Genomic DNA, 19452 nt, shown 5'->3' with positions numbered 1-19452 from the left:
ACAACAACAAAAGTCCCTGAAAGTAACTATGGTTATAGTTTGTGAAATAATAATATCTTTCAGTTTGCCACCTATCTCAGCACCAATGCTATTTGGAAGATAATATAATTAAACTTTTAAGAGTCTTCAAATGTATTCTAGACAAGATTCGGAGTGTTCAATAAGCCACATATGATTTGTCTCCTGCCTACCTCTTTAGTTTCATATTGTGTCATTTTCTAAGTGATGACATGTTTCAGCCACACAGGCTGTTTAATCGTTTGACAAACCCAAGTCATTTCTAGCCTCAAGGCTGTGGGCTTGTTGTTTCCCCAGCTCTCCTTCACATGTTCAATCTTTCTCAGTGACAACTTCCCTGACCTTAAATTTGTTTAGAGCCGATAGCTATAAGAATCTCTTCTTAGTTCTTTTTGGTAACAGCCATCACAATATTAGATATTATCCATGTTTTTTTTTTTTTTTTTAATGAGAATCATTTAATATTTGTCTTTCTTAGTAGATTAATTTCCATGAAGGCACGGGTTATATTTACTTCACTACAGTGTCTGTCGTAAGAGGCTTTCCTGGAACAAGGAACATAGGTCCAAAATAAATGCTTTGTGAATGAAAAATGAATAAAATACTTAGTGTCTGACACATAGGAAACACTCCATAATATTAGCTACTATTTTTTTATTGAGTGTAGGAGGTAAGGGCAAGTGAGGAATCGAACAGTTCCCAAGTTTCCTGACTGATGGTGTGGACAGTCATTCACCCCTGTGCACATTTTGTGTTCTGGACTACTGAAGGACTTGAGAAAATGCACGAAACCACAGAGAACGAAATAAAATCACTTGCAGTTCTTTTATAATCACAGCTGTGAAGATACTGTTAAATATTTTCTTTTAATTTTGTGTTTTGTCTAGGCAAAATTCTCTTTTGCATATATGTGTGTGTGTGTATGAGAAAATTTCCCAGCTGATGATGTTGAAAGGAATGGTGGTTCAAACCCACCAGCTTCTCTGTAGGAGGAAGATGAGGCAAGTTACTTCTACAAAGATTTATAGCCTTGGAAACCCAATGGAGGTCACTATCAGTTTGAATTGCCTCAAGGCCAGAGAAAAACTGTGCTTCTTGGGGTTTTCAATGACCAATTTTTTTGGAAGTAGATCAACCAGGCCTTTCTTCTAAGGCTCCTCTGTGTTGACTTGAACCTCCAACTTTTTGGCTAGTGTTTTGGTGCCAGGAATATACCACAAATGGGATGGCCTTAACAAACAGGAGTTTATGCTCCTACCTTTTGGAGGCTTCAAGTCCAAGTTCAAGTGCCAGGCTCTAGAGGCTGTGTGAAACCCCCTCGACCTTGGGCTTCAGTTCTGCCTCTTGCTCCCAGCTCACTGAAGCTAGAGGAATCTCTTCACTCAAGCAGCTACTGGCTGTTGAGGCTAACAAGCCCAAGGTAGACAAATAAAATGGCACAGTCCCAATGTTACCAAACCACACAGCAGGCCATTAATTCAAGTCCATTGTAAGTCCCAAGGTCGGCAGAGCATGGCAGGCTGCTGAACAACAACATGGCTACATGCAGAGTCCAAGTGTTCCATAAGCTAGAGACCCTTCCCAAAGTTGTTTCTTATATACAGGAAGCAGACCATATCTGTAAAGCAGCTATTCAGCTCTTGTGGTGGGTCCCACCATGGAGTTGATTGCTAGTCTCATCATGGGGAATAACTACCACCAGCTTCCCAGCCCTTCTACCAGGCCCAGCCAAGTTCACGTACAACCTTAACCACCACAGTTAGCAGCAGGGTCTTAACCATTTGCACCGCCCATTGTTAAATGCAGTGTATACACTTCATTTAACAATTTATGTATTTCCCGAGTGATTGAATATTCTACAGAACTGTTCTAAGAGATGCATACTCTGGCTTCAAATAGATATATCAAAAAATAAATAATTCCTTGTCACTAGAATTTTAGTTTGTTTTCAGTATTTCTCCTTTATAAATTTTCAGAATAATATCTTTAAGTCTTTGTCAACATACTTTTATTTAAATCTATGAGAATTAATGCAGTATAGTGACTAAGAGAGCATGGGTTCTGAAGGAAACTGCTTAGGTTTGAAGTCTTCTTTATTACATATTAATTATAAAGTTGGGATAAGTTGTATAGCTTTTTCTCACTCAGTTTCATTATATGTAAAATGAGTATAATAACATGTCTCCTTATTAGAGTTGTCATGAGAATAAAATGTTATTCTAAGTGCAAATACAATAGTGCCTAGCTTGTAGTAAGAGTTTAATAACTGTTAGTTTTCATGATCTCTTAAGAAAATTTGTAAGTGTAAAAAAATTAGGTCAAAAACTTCAAATGTTTTTAATACTTGTGACGTATAATGCCAACTTGCTGCCCAGAAAGTTTGGATAAATTCGCATTAGCCAGCAATAAATATCTAAAACTATCACTGTCAATTGTCAAATGCATAAAAATGGTGTCTAAAATTTTTCTTGTCTTGAACACTACTATTATTGAATATTTTTCATATTTTTATTATCAGTTTATATCCTATGAATTATCTTCTTATTTCTGCTGCTCATTTAATTGCTTTCTTTATAATAACTTTGTAAGTGCTCTTTCCAGGGTGAGGCTAGTTGTCTTTCACTACCATGTATAGTGCAGTTATTTTTCTCCAGTTATCACCTGGTTTTCAATTTTATGTTATTTTCCTTTTGTATAGAATTTTAAATATTCATGTGGTAAAAGTCATCAACATATTTTATGCCTTTTTCATATGCTTAAATAGATGCCTCAACTTGTATTGAGAGAAATATACACACATAATCTTTTTTTTTTAAATTTTTTGGTATGGCTTTATTTTTCACACTAAAGTCTTTAATTCATGTAGAACTTATTTTGGAGTATGGTTTCAAATAGTAGCCTATTGTTTTCCCCCAAATATGCAATTGTTCAAGCAAGATTAACTATAATATATACCATGGTTTTGAAGTCCACTTTACAAAGAGTACAGTTTTAGTTAAAATGTATTTCTGAGTTCTTACATGCTACTGTAATTATTCTAGTCTATAGTCTATGGTATGTTGTTGTTGTTGTTGTTATGTGCCATCGAGTCTGACCCAACTCATAGTGACCCCTCCCTTGGGGGTCCGGGGCAGGAACAATACAGAAGGAGATTGTCCAACCTTCCTTCTGAGGAGTGGCTGGTGGGTTTGAACTGCCAGCCTTCTGGGTTAGCAGTCAAGTGCCTTAGGCACTATGCTACCAGAGCTCCCACTATGGAAGTAGATTGCCCCATCTTCCTTTCGAGGAGTGGCTGGTGGGTTTGAACCACCAGCCTTCTGGTTAGCAGTCAAGTGCCTTAGACAATACGCTACCTGACTATGGTATAGTATTTAATTTATCTGCAAAGTAGAAGGTCAGAAAAAAAAAAAGACAAACCTCCATGAATTGAAGTGACACCATAGCCACAACAATGGACTACTCAGACATACCAATGGTTATGAAGATGCCCAGCACTGAGCAGTAATGTTTCATCCTGTTACACATAAGGTAGCCATGAGTTAGAGTTGATTCTACAGCAAACTAGACACAATAACAAAACATTGTCTACAAATTTCTACCCACTCCTCTGAAAGATACCATTCACTAGTCATTCATTGTTTGGGGGTTGTTTTTGTTTCTCTCTCTTTTTTAATATAATGTATGTATGAATGTTTAAACATTAGTTCATTAAACAAAGAATGCATTTTCATTTCATCTATAACTTTCCTAATGTGAGAATTTTATATACTAGAATAACAAACACACAAAAGTAAATCAGTTGCTGTCAAAAGATTTATTTAAGAAAAGTGAGCAAAGTGAAAAAAGACCCATATTAAAAGTCTGCATCAGAAAAGAATGAAGATAGATGTCCTTGAATAGCTAACCAAGATCATAATAAGAGTAGGGTATTCAGTGTTTAAGACCTGGAAAAAATTGACAAAAGTTCAGGGAAGAGTTAAGATTACATTGATTCATATGTTTACACATCATAGAAATAAGATTACATTGATCACATGTTTACAATTAATAGTTTTTTTTTTTGACAAATTTAGATGTTTTTAAAATATTGTTTTACCTTAGCTTGCATCCACCATAAGCCAAGAAACTTATTTATAGCATATATATTTCATATGTGGGTACTCAGTAGTTCCTTATATGAGTGAGGGTATGAATATATTTTTAATAGAAAAGAATCATTAGTTGTACACTAATGAAACAAAATCTGTTTAAAATCATATTAATTTCAGAAAATATTTGAATTCTATAATGATTTTCCTGAGATATGTTGTTACTTAGATTCTCTCAATTTTCTTAACTCTCATTGAACATCTCATTGTACATCATTAATGGTAGCAGTAAGTGAGCTTTCTTTATTGCTCTCTTCATATTCCTCAAGATTAAGATTAAAGATTTTCTATTAAAATAAGTAAGTAATTGTTGGATAACTCATTTAAACTTTGTGATACTAGGAGAACTCTTCTACTTCTTGGTTTTTAAAGTTTCCATTAATATACTCTGCTATATTATTTCTATTCTTAAACTTCTGGATTTTCTAAGTGTAATACTTGCCTTACATTGCTCAATTCTCTCATTATTTATAGAGTTTTCCCTGCTGGACAAACTTCTTTTCTTATATGTTAAGACTAGATGACTAGGCTATTAAAGCATTCTATGCTTCTCTCAAATCATGAACCCATCTGGATCTTCTCCCAGGAGTTTAAAGAGATCCATTTCAGTTGTAAAAGTGTCTTCCAAGTGGTCTGAAGTATCTAGTATGGGGATTGGTGCATCTAGTATGGGGGTAGTTCCAGAAGATGGCTCAGCAACCTTAGTTACGGATTCAGTTCTATCATTTTCAGACAAATCTTTCGTTGTAGTAGGTGAATCATCCATGAGATTCATAGCTGTTGATGTGGGGACAATAAAGTCATATCTGGATTCAACAGCAGTGAGCAAAACAGAATGAATCTCAGCTTCATTTGAACTCTCTTTCTCCATCCAAACATTGACCCCATCAACAGACTCTTCATCTGTTAGTGGAAACTCTTTTGGGTTATCTTTGTCTCTTTCAGCAGAGGTAGTAAGTTCAAATACAGTGATGAAGTTTTCCTCACCAGAGTCAGGTAATTTAGCCATAGCATCAGGGACCTCTTCTGAAAGAATTACATCAATTTCAGTTATTTTTTCTTCTGCTAGGACAGTTATGTCTGGAATAGTGGTGATGTTCTTTTCAGTAGAGGAAGAGATTTCAAACTTAGGAGTAAAGGAGTTAGTGACGTGGACAACTTCATCAACATTAGATTTATCTGAGGAGTTAGAATTGGTAACATCAGGTTCATCCTTCTTACCTGAAGGTGTAGGGGTGTCAGTTATGCAGGTGGTGTTTTTCTTAAGTGTGCCAGAGACTTCAGAAGTTATTGAGTCATCTTTATCCCCTGGGCAAATTGTATCCAATAGAATAACTTCTCCTGCTACATTAGTGGAAAAATCTATCAAAGAAAGTGTAGCAAGTGGTGATGAAATATTACCCTTTTTTGCTGAAATGAAATTTTCACTAATAGAGTCATCAGTCACGGAGTTTGTAGTTCCAGTGAAAGTATATGTCTCTTTCTCTGTATGGGTGGTTGACTTAATGATATGAGTTTCAACTTCATCTTCTGATTTTAGTCTTTCCTTTGGAAGTATAAACTTGTTGACTACAGTAGATGAAAAATCACTTCCACGTGTATAGTCATTTACTGAAGAAACATGGTCTCCTTCTGAAGTAATAGATGTTGGTTCAGTTGGTGTTTTATCTTTTTCTGCTGGACAGTGGGAATAAATTTTAGGAGAAGCATCTTCAGCCATAGGATGAAGTGAAACCATGTACACTCACAAGATCTTTCTTCTGCCCAGTGGCATCCTCATTCAGGAGAGTAGTGTTCACTGTAGTGATTGAAGCATTGGTCATCATGGCAATTGTTGCATCAGCCACAGGTGCAATAATACTGGCTGCCCTTCGAGGTTGGTTCCTTGCTGTGGTTGGGCTCCTAGTTGCTAGAGTACTATTGATAGTAGATGAGAACGCAATACTGTTTTCTGTGATTATGCCACCAACTCACACAGCCAAGCACATTTTAATTGTAGAGAACCTGGGATTTACCATGTTTCTGTTTACAGGGAGCATGCTATCCCATATGGAGATAGTATCACTTGGAACAGACCTTGTAGAGTCAGCCAGGTACTTTGTGGGCTTTAGTATCAGTAAAAAAATCTCTGGGAGGCACAAGTTTATCAGCATCAGCTTCAACTCTCCTGTCTCTCAAATAAGTAATACTATCTTTTGCAAGTGAAACATCTTCTCCTGAGATTCATGGTATTTAAATACCTCAAAAATTAATAGCTCCTATGGCAGTAAATGTAGCTGTAGAAGGTATTTGGGTAGCAGGGACTGCATTTTTTCTTTTCTTCAGCTAGGGGATCATCACCTTTTATACAATCTTGTGAAGAAGTCACTGGCCTGCCTGTTAGGGCTCACTCAGTGTTCTTCTCCATCATAATTCTTACATTTTCTTGAATTAACTAGAAAAACAGTGAGAGTGTTCAGTTGGTAGGTTCAGACTCTTCTGGAGCATTTCCTTGTGGAGAGTGTATTTCAGCCCCAAGAGAAGTATCTGGCATGGTGTTGATGTTATACGTTATATAACATATGATGTTATATTCTCCTTGGTGTCTGGGTGTCATTTTAGCTGCTCCAGAGGCTGTTTTCATGGACAAAAATGCAGGGTGTGCAATAACTTTATTGGCCATGAGGGTTATAGTTTCAATTTCAGAGAGAGTGTTTTCTGTAGTGGTATTTATTTAAACAAACATCATCATTGTGGTATCAATCTTAAGGTTGAACTGAATATGGTGAAAGGAGATTACAGTCGTGTGTTAATGGTTTAAAATCAGTCTTCTTTGAGACCAAACGATGTCATTAAATTAAATATAATTTTCAGACTCAGATAAAAGTGAATCTGAAAGAAAAGCAGCAGCATTAACCAGAGTAAAAATGTCTATTTCAAGGTCAGTTGCTTATTTTTCATTAGCTATGGGCCAGAATCAAAGTTTACAGCTGCTTCTGTTAGTTTATTGGTTGGGGAGGTACAGATATCGCAGTTACCTGCAGAATAGCTTTTAAGATGAACATTTTAAAATTTTGATTATCTAAGGGCAGCTTCTTTAAAAATGTTTTTGCTTCAAGGGATGTATTTATTGAAGGCTCCAAAGTCTTTATTGATATAGGACATGCTGTCAGTATCAAGAACAGACGTCTCAAGAGTAAGTTGCAAGCATAGAACTTTTATTTATAAATAGAAATACTGTCATCTCCAAGAGCAGTAAAGGAAGTGAAAGGGTGAAGTTATTCACTCAGGTGGCTAACTTAATGAGAAGACTTTCAACTTCTTCTTTTTTTTCCCCCTGCATCACTAATGTTCATGAAGCTTGATGCAGGATATAGCATGTTGCAAAAGAAGACTTGGTGTTCTTTTTGGTGAGGTTTCTTTATATACAAAAAAAAGGAAAAGGAGATGAAGATAATTTAACTGAATAATTGTTTCACATCTTGGAAAGCATAGGGTCTGTTATGGTGAATAAATTTGGAATAAGGACAAAAATATTCATTTTTATGAACTTTAATTCCTTCCAGAAATGTCAGGTGAAATGATTATGTTATCTTCAGCAATATTGGTTTGTCAGAGTCTTTAACTTCAGTCTTTAACTTTCTTGGTCACACCGTCTGTGCTTCCACTTGTATAGCTATGATATGAAATCACATTGACTGCAGCATATTAAGACTGTTTCTCTCTCTCTCCTGAGGGTAGTGTTATCACCATGATTTGTGCTTTCTAAATCATTACAGGTAAAAAGCATATTTCAGATTGAGGCATGTTATCCATCATAGAACAGGAAGTATACAGTAAAAGTCTTAGTGTGAATTGTGGAATATTAGCCATCTTGAAGACGAAACTTTGACATCTGCTTCAGGAAATATAGTATGCTCTTCTTTGACCAATAGATTATTGACATCAAATATATTACCTGATTTAAGCCAGAGAATCAGATTCCATAGATAAGGTTTACTTTATCTGAATAATATCTTCTTTCATTGCAGGAGGGCCTTTTCCCAAGAAAGTATCAAATTTATATCTATTGACATATCTCTGGGAGTATATATATATATATATATATATATAAAATCTTCTTTGTTTTGGGAACTGTAGCAGGATCTTGCTTGGCTATTGGGTATTTTTTATTTTGAGATTTTTGGCTCAGGGATTATGCCTCTTTGAAGTAGCAACTCCCTCAGGTCAGATCCATGATGTAAGGCTTACTTTTTTTTTTTTTTAAAGGGAAAAGGTAGAAACTGCTAGCACAAGGTAAATATTTCTCACTAAGGTTCTAGAAAAGTCACTTGGCACATTTATGATTTTTAGAGATATTTGACTAGGAAAAGAATCCTCAGAAACAGATTTTGAAAATGTTGGTGTCATAGTGATATCAACCACTAAGACTTCCTTTGTGTGGAGAATATCTTGAGTTTCATTAGAAAAAAATCATGTGCAGTCTCAGAAGAATCAACTGTTAGATGATTGGTGTCTTCTATGGGCACTAGAATTCCTATTTTAGTAAGTCTATTTATCTTCAAATCTTATCAGTTTGTAAGAAAATATAGAGATATTATCCGTAATGGAGGTGATTATAATCATTGTTGAAATGGAGTCACAGAGGAAATTTTAAGATCAATGTCTTCATTCAGAGAACAAATTTTCACATTCAGAAAGAGTGAAGGAAGCCAGAGGAGCAATAACATTTTGAAATTTGATTATGTCAACATTCACATTTTTGTCCCCTTCTCTTTGAATGTGACTGATTGCAATTGAAGGATGTGGTAGCCTGTGGGGTCATTATTTCTTTGTATCCAATGGAGATGGAATTTGCAGTAGGTCAGTTATGACCCTCAAGTCTGCTTTATTGTTTGTAGACTCCTTAGTGATATCATTTGAAATAGTTGTTTCTTTCTGTGACTGAGGGATATCAGCTCTAAATAAAGTGGTTTCTTGAAACTCCTTGTTATATTGTGGTACAACAGAAACTTCTTGAGACTTGGCTAATAATTTTCCTATGTCAGCAACAGATTCAAGAGTAACATTTATGCTTTCCAAAGTTTGAAATTTACTATTTTTTCTTCTCAGGTGGGCTACATTAAATTCCAACTTAGAATTTCCTTCCACCAGAGAAATAATCTCCAAGTAAAACGAAGATTTCTAATCAGTAGGACTAATGATAATTAATTCCATGAACAAGTTTGGATCCCCAGCCATAGAGTTGATTTCCTGAGAAGCAGATCCAACTGGGAGGGAATCCTTAGGTGTGGGAAGGGCTGAGTAAGCCACTGTAAAGACACTATAATAATCTTTATTGATTGGTTTATCTTCAGCATCTTTAAGAGAGTTTGTTTCCATCTGGATAACTGGATGATTTCCTGTTATCATGTTCACACCTGTAATATGGTTCACTCCAAATTCAGTAGCTGTGTCTTTCATTGCAGAAGCTTTAGGTATTTCTTCTGTGTAATAGAAATTTTTTTCACTATCTTCATTAGGAAAAGGAGAAGAAAATTTGGTGCTTATTTTCTTGGGTTCTGCATTTAGACCACCATAGACATCAATGTAAAAAGTGTTGTCCTCTTTTATAACACTCGCAGATGTGTTAGGTTGAAGATTTGTGATATTGTCTGAAGAACCAGTGGAATCAGCTTCGAGAACCATATATACTAAGGGGAGATCCTTTGAGATCATTTGATTTTTAGTATTTTGCCATTGTGGGATAATGGCTTCATGGAAGTAAGAAAAATCTGTAGATTCAGGCTCTGATGCTGCTGATGTTAATGTTGGTGGATGATATAGGCTTGATCCTTCTATAATTCTAGGCATTGCAGTTTCTCTAGTAGGAACATTAGCAGTGAGAGTTCCTGGTGATCCCATAGATGTAAATCTTGGAGACATGACATTATCTGATGAAGAAAGGCTAGAATGACCAATGTTATTGTCATTCATGGAGATAGCAGGATCATTTGGCATAATGTCAGACATCTTTTTCAAAGGAGAAAAGGGAATGAAAGCTGTGTTGATTGAATCTTTTGAATTTTTCTCCATATAGAAAATGTCATCATTAGAAAGGTGATTTACAGGAAACATGCTAAACCTTGAATCAGACACTGCAGCTATACCAGTTTCTTCAGTAGCAAATTCAGATGTAGTTGATGTGGCAGTGTCTGCTCTTTTGGGTGTAAATGTCTTATAAATCCTAAGTGGTATGATTTTCCTGAAGAAATTGTCCCTATTTTTGACAGCATAGTTAGTGGTATCAGTTGTGAATGTCCTGCTTTCATCTATGGGTTCTGTGTCTGGAACAAGAAAATCCCCAGTTACCTTATTTTCTGAGGCTTCAGAGAGAAGAAGGGTGTCATCATCACCATTAATGGTGCCCTTTCCTCCAAATGTTTTGTCAGGAAAACTAGAAGGAAAATTGTCACTTGCATCAGTCAAGAAGTGAATTTTATGTCTAGGAGCCTTGGTGTTCACATTGTCAGTGGAATCTTTGAGAACAATAGATTCAATGTCAAAGTTCTGTCTAGGAATTTTAGCTTGGTAATTTGGTTTAGACTTAAATTCTGAAGATGTTGCATTAAATGGACTATATGAAGCAGGGACTGTGGTGAATGGTGGATGAGATCCATGTGTCTTGGGGGCATATGTGAGTGTATCTGCTTTCATAGGGGAATCATTTGATTTCTTCTCTGACTCGAAGGGATACCCATCTGAAACATATTCAGAACCACCGTTATCAAAAATAGTGGATGTATAGTCCATGTGTGCTGGGGTCATTTTGTCTGTAGCAGAAATATCATCCATCTTTTCTGAAATGTCTTCTGTAAAATTAATTGTTTCATAATCGGCAGCTGCTTCATTCTCCATAAAATTTTCCTGACCAAATATATCTTGTTTCAGGGTGCTTGATATATCTTTTTCAGAACTAAAAGTAGTAGGTGAAATGATAAATTTATCAAATGGATTAATTGTTCTCTTAGGTAGAATATTATTATCAATATTTCTTGTGGTATCTTTTTCCCTAGTCATTATGGGAACAAGTCCAGAATATTTGGGAGTACCCATGGATGTTATGAAATAAGGAGGAAGAGTTGATTTACGCCAAACACCATATGATCCTCTTTTGCTAGGCACTTTATCATGAGAGGCAGAACTTCGATCGCTAGGCCTAGAATCTTCTAGAAGAGTTAATGTGGAATCAGCTGGAAAGGTTTCTTTGAAACTGGGAGATGTTTCAGGTTTAGCAGAAGTAGCATCAGATTTAACAGGGAAAGAATCAACTTTCAATGTACTTGTATCTCCTGGTAGTAAAATTCCTGCTTCAGAAATATGGATTTCCTCTTCCATATTGTCGTCATTCTTGGAGAGAATATTGGACTCAGTTGTTGATGGAAGGATTTTCTGCAGAGATGGAGTGAGAACTGCTGGATTTGTAAAGTGATTTAGTTCAAATTTATCAGCTGGATCTTCTTGATCAGAAAGATTCACTACTTTTCTTTTCTCATCCACAGTGTTTTGAGAGTCTAGTCTAGGGGAAAAGGCTTTTATCATTGCTTTTTGAGGCTTGGAACATATTTTAACTTTCTTAGTTTTATAATAGTCAGGAGTATCTCTAATCGAGAAAAATGAATGAACTTCACCATCTGAGGGATTGTCTGAAAAAGTAGTGGATCCAGTTTGAGGAGCGTTCCAGGCCAAGGGATTGGATTGAATGTCAATTTGAGTTTTTATGGTCTGCCTTTCTGGATCTCTTTCCAGCTCTTCTGAGTCAACTATTGAACATTCTGACAAAGAGATATCTCTCATTTGGCTAGAGGTTTCAGGATTTTCAGTTAATGCATTAGGAACACGCATAGAAGAAATTTGTAGAAGTGGGACTCCTTTGGAGTCAAAATTATCTTCTCTGGGTAGCATAGAATAACTTCCTTCATAACTATCTTCAGGGGAAAGATAAGTGGATGGAGTCACAGTGCTGGTTGTCTTATTTGTAGGTGATGAAACTATGGAATCCCTGTTGTTTGCTTCCTCAGTATCTTTACTGTTGAAGGGAAGGCTATTGTCAGGAACGACATTGAATTCAGGTGAAGGAATAATTCTGCTCTCTGAATGTAACATCTCTGCCAACTTTCTTTTATGTTTATTTGTGCCTAATCTAGATGATGTGACCCTTGCTCTATCTGGGGTAGCACCGCCATAAAAAGCAGAGGAGATGACTTTCCTATTGAATTGGTCCTTACTTTCTATAGGAGTGGTGATCACAGTAGGAACAGTGGAATCATCTGTAAACATCCTGCTCTCTCCTATTGCTGTCATTGGTTCTGAGTCTGGAATAAGGGGGTACTCCATTCTTTCACTTTTAGAGGGCATGATGATGGTGTTATCTCCATTTACAGGACTGTCTTCCAGAATTGTCTCATCTACAAACTCAGGTTGGGAATATATTGTAGATCTTGGTGCTTTAGTATTAAAAATGGCAGTGGCACTTCTGCGAACAGCAGAATCATTGTCAGAAGTAGGACTTTCCTCCTGGGGAATCAAATTTTGATGATTTTTGTAAGTTTTTATATCAGTTCCCCCTTGGAAGAAATGGTCAGCAGCTTTAGCATTGGGATAGGATATATGAGACCCAAATACACTGGCATCATCAGTGTGTGTGGTCTTTTCTACAGGATGACCATTTCCTTCCCCTTCTGGTTCAAAGGCATTGCTATTTGTAACATATTCAACAGTATTGTCAGCAGTCATACTGGGTACTATATTCTCCTTGTTTAAAAAATTTTTACCTCTGAAAATAGGGTCATGTGTCTCTTCTGAAATATTTTCTGTAAGAGGAACTACTTCATATTCAGAGATTCTATCCTTCTCCATAAAACCCTTGCCCCAAAGTCTATGATCATAAATAGCATTTTTCACATCATTTGTTGAAATTATGTTGAAATTAGGTGAAAGAATGTTTTTCCCAGATGGAGTATTTCTTTCTCTGGGTGGAATATTACTAGTAGTCTTTGTTGTGTCTTTTTTCATTTTGAAAACTGGACTAAATTTAGAATACTTAGATGAACTCATGAATGTTGTGAAATCAGAAGGAAGACGTGACTTCCATGGTAGGACATAAAATCCAGTGGGGACATTTGTGATGGTCCTATCTTTGGTAGCAATTTCAGGAGATGCAGATCTTTGATCATTAGGCCAAGATGTTTCTGGAAAAGTTAATGTGGAATCAGCTGAAGATATTTCTTCTAAATTAGGAAGTGTTGCCAGTTTAGCAGGAGTAGCATCAACTTTAACAATGAAAGAATTATCTTTAAATGTACTTACATCTTTTGGAAAAAAATTACTTACTTCAGAAATATCTACTTCTTCCACATTGTTGTCACTGTTAGCTGGAATATTGGACTCAGTTTCTGAGGGAAGAATTCTCTCTGTACCTGCAATGGGAACTGTTCCATTTGTAAAATGACTTAATTCAAATTTAGCAGCTGGATCTTCTTGATCAGAAAGATTAACTACTTTACTTTCTTCATTGACCCTTTTTGGAGGGATTTTTGTAGGTAAAAAGTCTTTCATGATTATTTTCTGAGGTTTGGAATGTATTTCATCTTTTTTAATTTTAAAAGGATAAGCAGTTTTTCTACTTACAGATGGCAGTGATGGAAGCTCATTAGTTGTGGGATTGTCTGATATAGTGGAACTGATTGGAGATATACTTGAGCCTGAGAGATAGTGCTGGCCATCAATTTGATTTTTAATGGAAACATCACCATCACTAATATAATTATTGTATTCAACCATTGTATCAAACATGTCTGACTCTGCAATTGAAGGTTTAACCAAGGAGTTATTTGTCACTGGGCCAGAGATTTCAGGATTTTTAATTGAATCGATAGGAATGAGCATCGACTTTTTAGAAGTTTGTGGAGCCAGGTATCCTCTGGAACTAATGTGATCTTCTTCATGAAATACAGAACCACCTCTCTCATAACTACCTTTGGTGGGAAGAACAATGGTGTCATCCACAGGATAGATGGTTTTCATTGGTGAGGAAGAGATTGAAGTCTTGTTGTTCAAAATTTCATTATCTTCATCGATGAAAGGAAATTCACCATCACCATCTGGGATGATATTAGACTCAACAAAAGGAATAATGTTGTCATGTGAGTGTGAAATCTCTGTCCTATACGTTTTACCTTTAACATTGTCTACTCTGAATGGGAAGATAGTTTTGGCTTCATTTTGGCCATCAGTGTTATAAATTGTAGGTGAGGTGAACTTCCTATAGAATTGATGCTTACTTTTTAATGGAGAGATGGCCACAGTGGGTTCAGGAGGCTTATCTGGGAATTTCCTTTTTTCTACCATAGTTCCCATTAGTTTGGGGTCTGGAACAAAATTGTGCTCCATTCTTTTGTCTTCAGGGAGAATGATTCTTGTGTTGTCTTCTCTTAGAGGTTCCCCTTCCAGAATTGGTTTAGCTGAAAATGTGTGAAAATTTTCACTTTCATGAGTTAGGAGAGGAGTCATGGTTTTTGGAGTCTTAGAAACTAAATGGTCAGTTGAACTTTTAAGAATAATAGCATCAGGGTCAGAATTGGTGTGTTCCTTTTTAGGTGTCAAATTTCGCAGCGTTTCTTTAGATTTAATTTCAATTGGAGTTCCTTCATATAAATGTTTTGAGACCTCAGCACTGGAATAGAGTGGGTGAGACCTATAGATTTTAGGGTCATAAGCAAGAGTAGGTCTTTTTATAATGAAATTGTCTTCTTCCTCCTGGGATTCAAAGTCATATTCATTTATAATATACTCAATAGCTCTGTCATCAAGCACTGTGTTTATTAAATCCTCATTATTTGGAGTATTTTCTCCTTCCAAATCACTGTCTTTTTTCTCCTCTGGAATGTTTTCTGTAAAAGTATGTACTCCATATTCAGTGATTATATCTTTATCTTTTAAATCTCTGTGCAAAAATTTATTATCATGAATAGGGTTCAACATGCCTTTTGTTGAAGTATTGGTAGCAGATGAAATGATGCTGTCAGGTGGAGTATTTGTTTCTTCAGGCAGAATATTATTATTAGCATTTTTTGTATCTTTTTTGGTGACAGCTGGGTGAAGTTCAGATGAACTCATGAATGTTGTGAAATCAGAAGGAGGAAGAGTTGATAACCAGGGTAAACTCTCTGGTTCTTCAGCAGCATAATGAAGCAAGCCTTCTGTACTTGCATCTTCATCAGGAGAAGCAGAATTTTTATGTTTAGACTTTAAAACCCTTTCTGGAGACATGATGGAAGCAGTTGAAAAGATCCTAGTTAAATCATAAGGATCTTGAGGCCCAGCAGAAACATTAAATTTACTGAAATAATCATTTTTCAATGCTCTTGTATCTCCTAAAACAAAATTGCTGGCTTCAGAAATACTTACTTCTTCCTCCTTGTTGTTACTGCTCATAGAGAGAGTTCTGGGCTCAGAGGTTGAGGGAAGGGTTTTCTCCAAAATTAGACTGAGAACTGTTGCATTTTTAATGTGACTTAAATCAAATTTAGCAGCTTCGCCTTCCTCAGCAGAGATATTAGCCATTTTTCTTGTTCCAGAGAAAAAAGGACTTATTTTCTTAGGTGAAAGGATTCTTACAAGTATACCTTGAGGTCCAGTATTTGTCTTAATTTTAGAAATGTCAATAGTATCTCTACCCACAGTGGATGACGAATCATCCTCTTCATTTTTAGGATTCCAGGTAAAAGTGGTTGAACTAGTAGAAGGAATAATTGAGACCAAGGAGTGAGGTTGACGGTTGTTTTGAATTTTAACAACCTCCCTGTCTGAAAGATCAGTTCTGTTAATGAGATCAGGGTATTTAGTCACTCTCTCTGATACTACTGATATTTCCTTTGAGGATTTATTCAAGGGACTATCTCTCATTAGGGCAAAATTCTTGGTTTCAGTTGTTAGTGGAAATGGTAATCCTTCAGACTTTAATTTTTTATCAGGCCACATAGAATCATCCTCTTCATAAGTGTGCTCAGGGAAAAGCATAGTGATATCAGTCTTAGCGTGGGCTGTCTTCCTAGGTGAAGTAGAAGTTGAAGCCCTATGATATTTACCTTCAGAGTCTTCATCAATAAAGGAAAGTTCATTGAATTCAAGTGAAGGAATAGTGTCATCCTGGAAATGGAGACTCTCAAAATTGAAAGTTTTGTTTTTATTACCTTCTGACTTGGGTGAGAGAGTGGCCTCGGCTTCCCTCATGACTGGGTAGTTAACAGCAACAGATGAGACACCTTTCCTATAGAACTGGTCTTTGTTTGTTATTGGCGTTTCACTGATCGTGAGATCAGTGATTTCACCTGGGAATGTCCTGGTTTCTCTCATGGTTACCATTGGTTCTAAGTCTGGACCAAGGATGTTCTCAATATCTTTGCCTTCAGGAAAAGCAAACATGATGTCATTTTCACTCAGAGTACTACTTTTTATAGCTGAATTGTCTGCAAATTTGGGGTAAACATTGCTCCTTCTATCTGTTAGAGAGTGAATCATAGTTCTGGGTGCCTCAGTATGGAAGTTAGTAGTATAATCTTTGAGCATAGAGTCATCTTTATCAGAGCCATGGTTTCCTCCTCTGGAGGTCAGTATTTGATATTTTTTAGTTTTGAGCTCTTCTGGATTTTCTTTCAATAGATTCTCTAAGATATGTGCAGAATAAAAGGGAGCTCGAGATCCAAATCTGTGGAGGCCTTGACTGAGGTTTGGTGTTTTTATTTTGGAGCTCTTTCCTTCTTGTCCATTATAGAGGGTATATTTTCCTGATATGTATTTAAGATTTCTGCCATCAACCCCAGTAGTCATCATGTCCATATTATTTGGAATGTTCTCCTCTGCCAGAAAAATTGTATCGGAGTCTGGTGTAAAGTCCTTTGTGGAAGGAAGTACTTCATATTCAGCTCCATGATTTTCTTCTACATTATCTCCATCTCTGTTTTCAGTAAAGATATTGTCATGTGACATGATTGTTTTGACTCTATTAGGTGTAACAGAGTCATCATTCTTTTCTAAGTTGCCCTTTTCCATAATAAAAGCTGGATCAAGTTCAGAATTACTTATTTTAAAACGGTAAGTGTGAGGAAGAGTTGATTTTAGGGGTAGGGGATATAATTTACCATAAGAAGATAATGTAGACTTTTCTACATCATCATTATCAAGAGAAAATGAGTCTCTAGCTCTGGCCTTTGTCAACATTTTTGTATTTATTGTGGGATCAAGGTAAAATGTTTCTTTGAATGTTTCAGATACTTTCTGTTCATCAGGAGCAGAATCAGGTTTAAGAATGAAATTATGATGTTTTATCCTATTTATCCCTCTCAAATTCACTGGATTGTTGGTTTCAGAAATATATGGTTCATATTCTGCAGCCTTTTGTTTACTGAGAAATGCATTAGTTGTAGTTCTTGAGGGGGTGATTTTTTTCATTGATGAAATAAAAACTGATTGGTTTCCATGGTGACTTACATCATAGTCAGAAGTTTTATTTATGCCCCTCTTTTTGTGGATTCCAGGTCGAAGGATTATATTAGGTGGAAAAGTCATGGTTTCAGTCTTACCATTATTGCTTTCATTTTCTGTTACAGGTAGGTCAGTGACTAGTACATTTGTGGGATGCTCCGAAAAAGTAGTAAGATCTTCCAGAGAAACAGAGGAGACTGGAGAGAAGTGCCAAGGGTCATTTTGCCCATTGATAATTTCCCAATTGTGGCCAGTGATAGCAGAGTGTTCATCCAGTGGTTCTGATATTTTCAATGGTGTCACTGATGTATCAGATAAAGAGTCATCATTTTCATTAAGAGCGACTGAAGTTCTAGGTCCTTTTTCTTTAGGAATTAATAGTGATTTTAATTTGATGGGCAGGATACCACCTTTTTCAGGTATGGTAGAGCCATCATTTTCATTACCCTCCTTTGAGGCAAAAACATGGGCATTAGGGGAAATGGTAATGGCTTTTAGTGGCATTTTAGTGACACTAGCAGGATAAAGAGAAGCCATTGAGGCTGTGTTATTGACACTGTTGGTAACTTCACCCACATGGGAGATACTATCAGTTTGTCGGGCAATTTCTTGAGCCAATGGGTTAATGTGATCCTCTGAAGGGGTATCTTCAGTTAAATCTGTTTTATCTCCACCAACTTTTGATATTTCTGATGTGATGGTTTCACCCACCTCTGGGGCAGTTGTGTCATACTCTTTCAGTGAGATAATTTTTTGGTCGGAATTACCTTGACTTTTTTCTGGGGAAGAGATCACAGCATGGTCAATCATTTCAGGTCTGAATGTTCTGCTCTCTCGCATGGTAGGAATTGTTTCTGTGTCTGGTGCAAAATAATATTTGAGTTTTTCATTTCTTAGCTGAGAAATTTCAGGAATAGTGACATCATCTTTACTCAGAATCCCTTTTGGCACAGGTAATCTTTCCTGAAACTTACGGGGAAATGTCTCACCTACACCAATTAGAGAGGGTGCCCTCGTTCTCAGATGGTGAGTATTGAAGTGTTTGGTGTAATCTTTGAATGCAGTAGCAAGAGAATCAGAGTCAGTATTTTCCTCTTGGAGATTAATAGGTTGGTATTTTCCTTTAGTTTCAATTGCAAGAAGAGGCAGTCTATGTGGAAGACTTTTTGAGACCTTAGCATTAGAAGAGTATGGATAAAATATAAATCTGTTGAGTCCATATATAAATTGAATAGGTTTTTTAATAGGGCTAGTTTCTTCTCCTTCAAAGGTATACTTGTTTGAAATAAATTCAGAGCCATTTTCATCATGTTCAATGATGATCAAACTCATATCATCTAGATTATTTTCTTTTACCAGAGCAGCTATAGGCCTTGGCATAAATGAACCATCTCTCAATGTGTTGGTGTATCTTCGTGATAGAGGAATGCCTGTTTCAGACCTATGAGGATACTTTTCCATATTTATATTTTCAGAGGAGAGAATACTGAAGGGAGTAACAGGGATAAAGATATTGTCTGCATGAGAATTTTCTATGCTATCTGTGGCAATTTGGGTTTTTTTTGTTTCTGGATCACTTTGCTTATCAGTATGGGATGGATAACTTTGTTTGAAAGTTCCTTTACCTAACACCACAGGGTCTTCCAGAGAAGGATTTATATTGTCTTTCATTGGAGTCTTAAAATATGGCACTGTAAAGGTAGATTCTGTTTTAGGGACAAATATATATCCTTTTCGAAAATTTTTGTTCATCTTTGGATAAAAAATATCATCACTAAAGAGT

The 19452-nt window shown here is 36.3% G+C and overlaps 1 protein-coding gene across 1 annotated transcript; it reads right to left on the bottom strand.

Annotated features, from left to right (window-relative positions):
• Positions 1–4719: 4719 nt before the first annotated feature.
• On the bottom strand, positions 4720–5886 carry CABS1 (calcium binding protein, spermatid associated 1). Its single transcript, XM_007942772.1, has one exon. The coding sequence runs from the start codon at positions 5884–5886 to the stop codon at positions 4720–4722; it is 1167 nt and encodes a 388-aa protein (XP_007940963.1).
• Positions 5887–19452: the final 13566 nt, after the last annotated feature.

The sequence above is a fragment of the Orycteropus afer genome, unplaced genomic scaffold (genome assembly GCF_000298275.1).
Source record: "Orycteropus afer afer isolate SDZICR_OR568_19922 unplaced genomic scaffold, OryAfe1.0 scaffold00098, whole genome shotgun sequence".
NCBI lineage: Eukaryota > Metazoa > Chordata > Mammalia > Tubulidentata > Orycteropodidae > Orycteropus > Orycteropus afer.
This window is presented reverse-complemented; position numbering and strand designations above follow the sequence as displayed.

Excerpts from the sequence above, each read along its gene's own strand:
- CABS1 (XM_007942772.1), bottom strand. The coding sequence starts at position 5,886 with ATGGCTGAAGATGCTTCTCCTAAAATTTATTCCCACTGTCCAGCAGAA.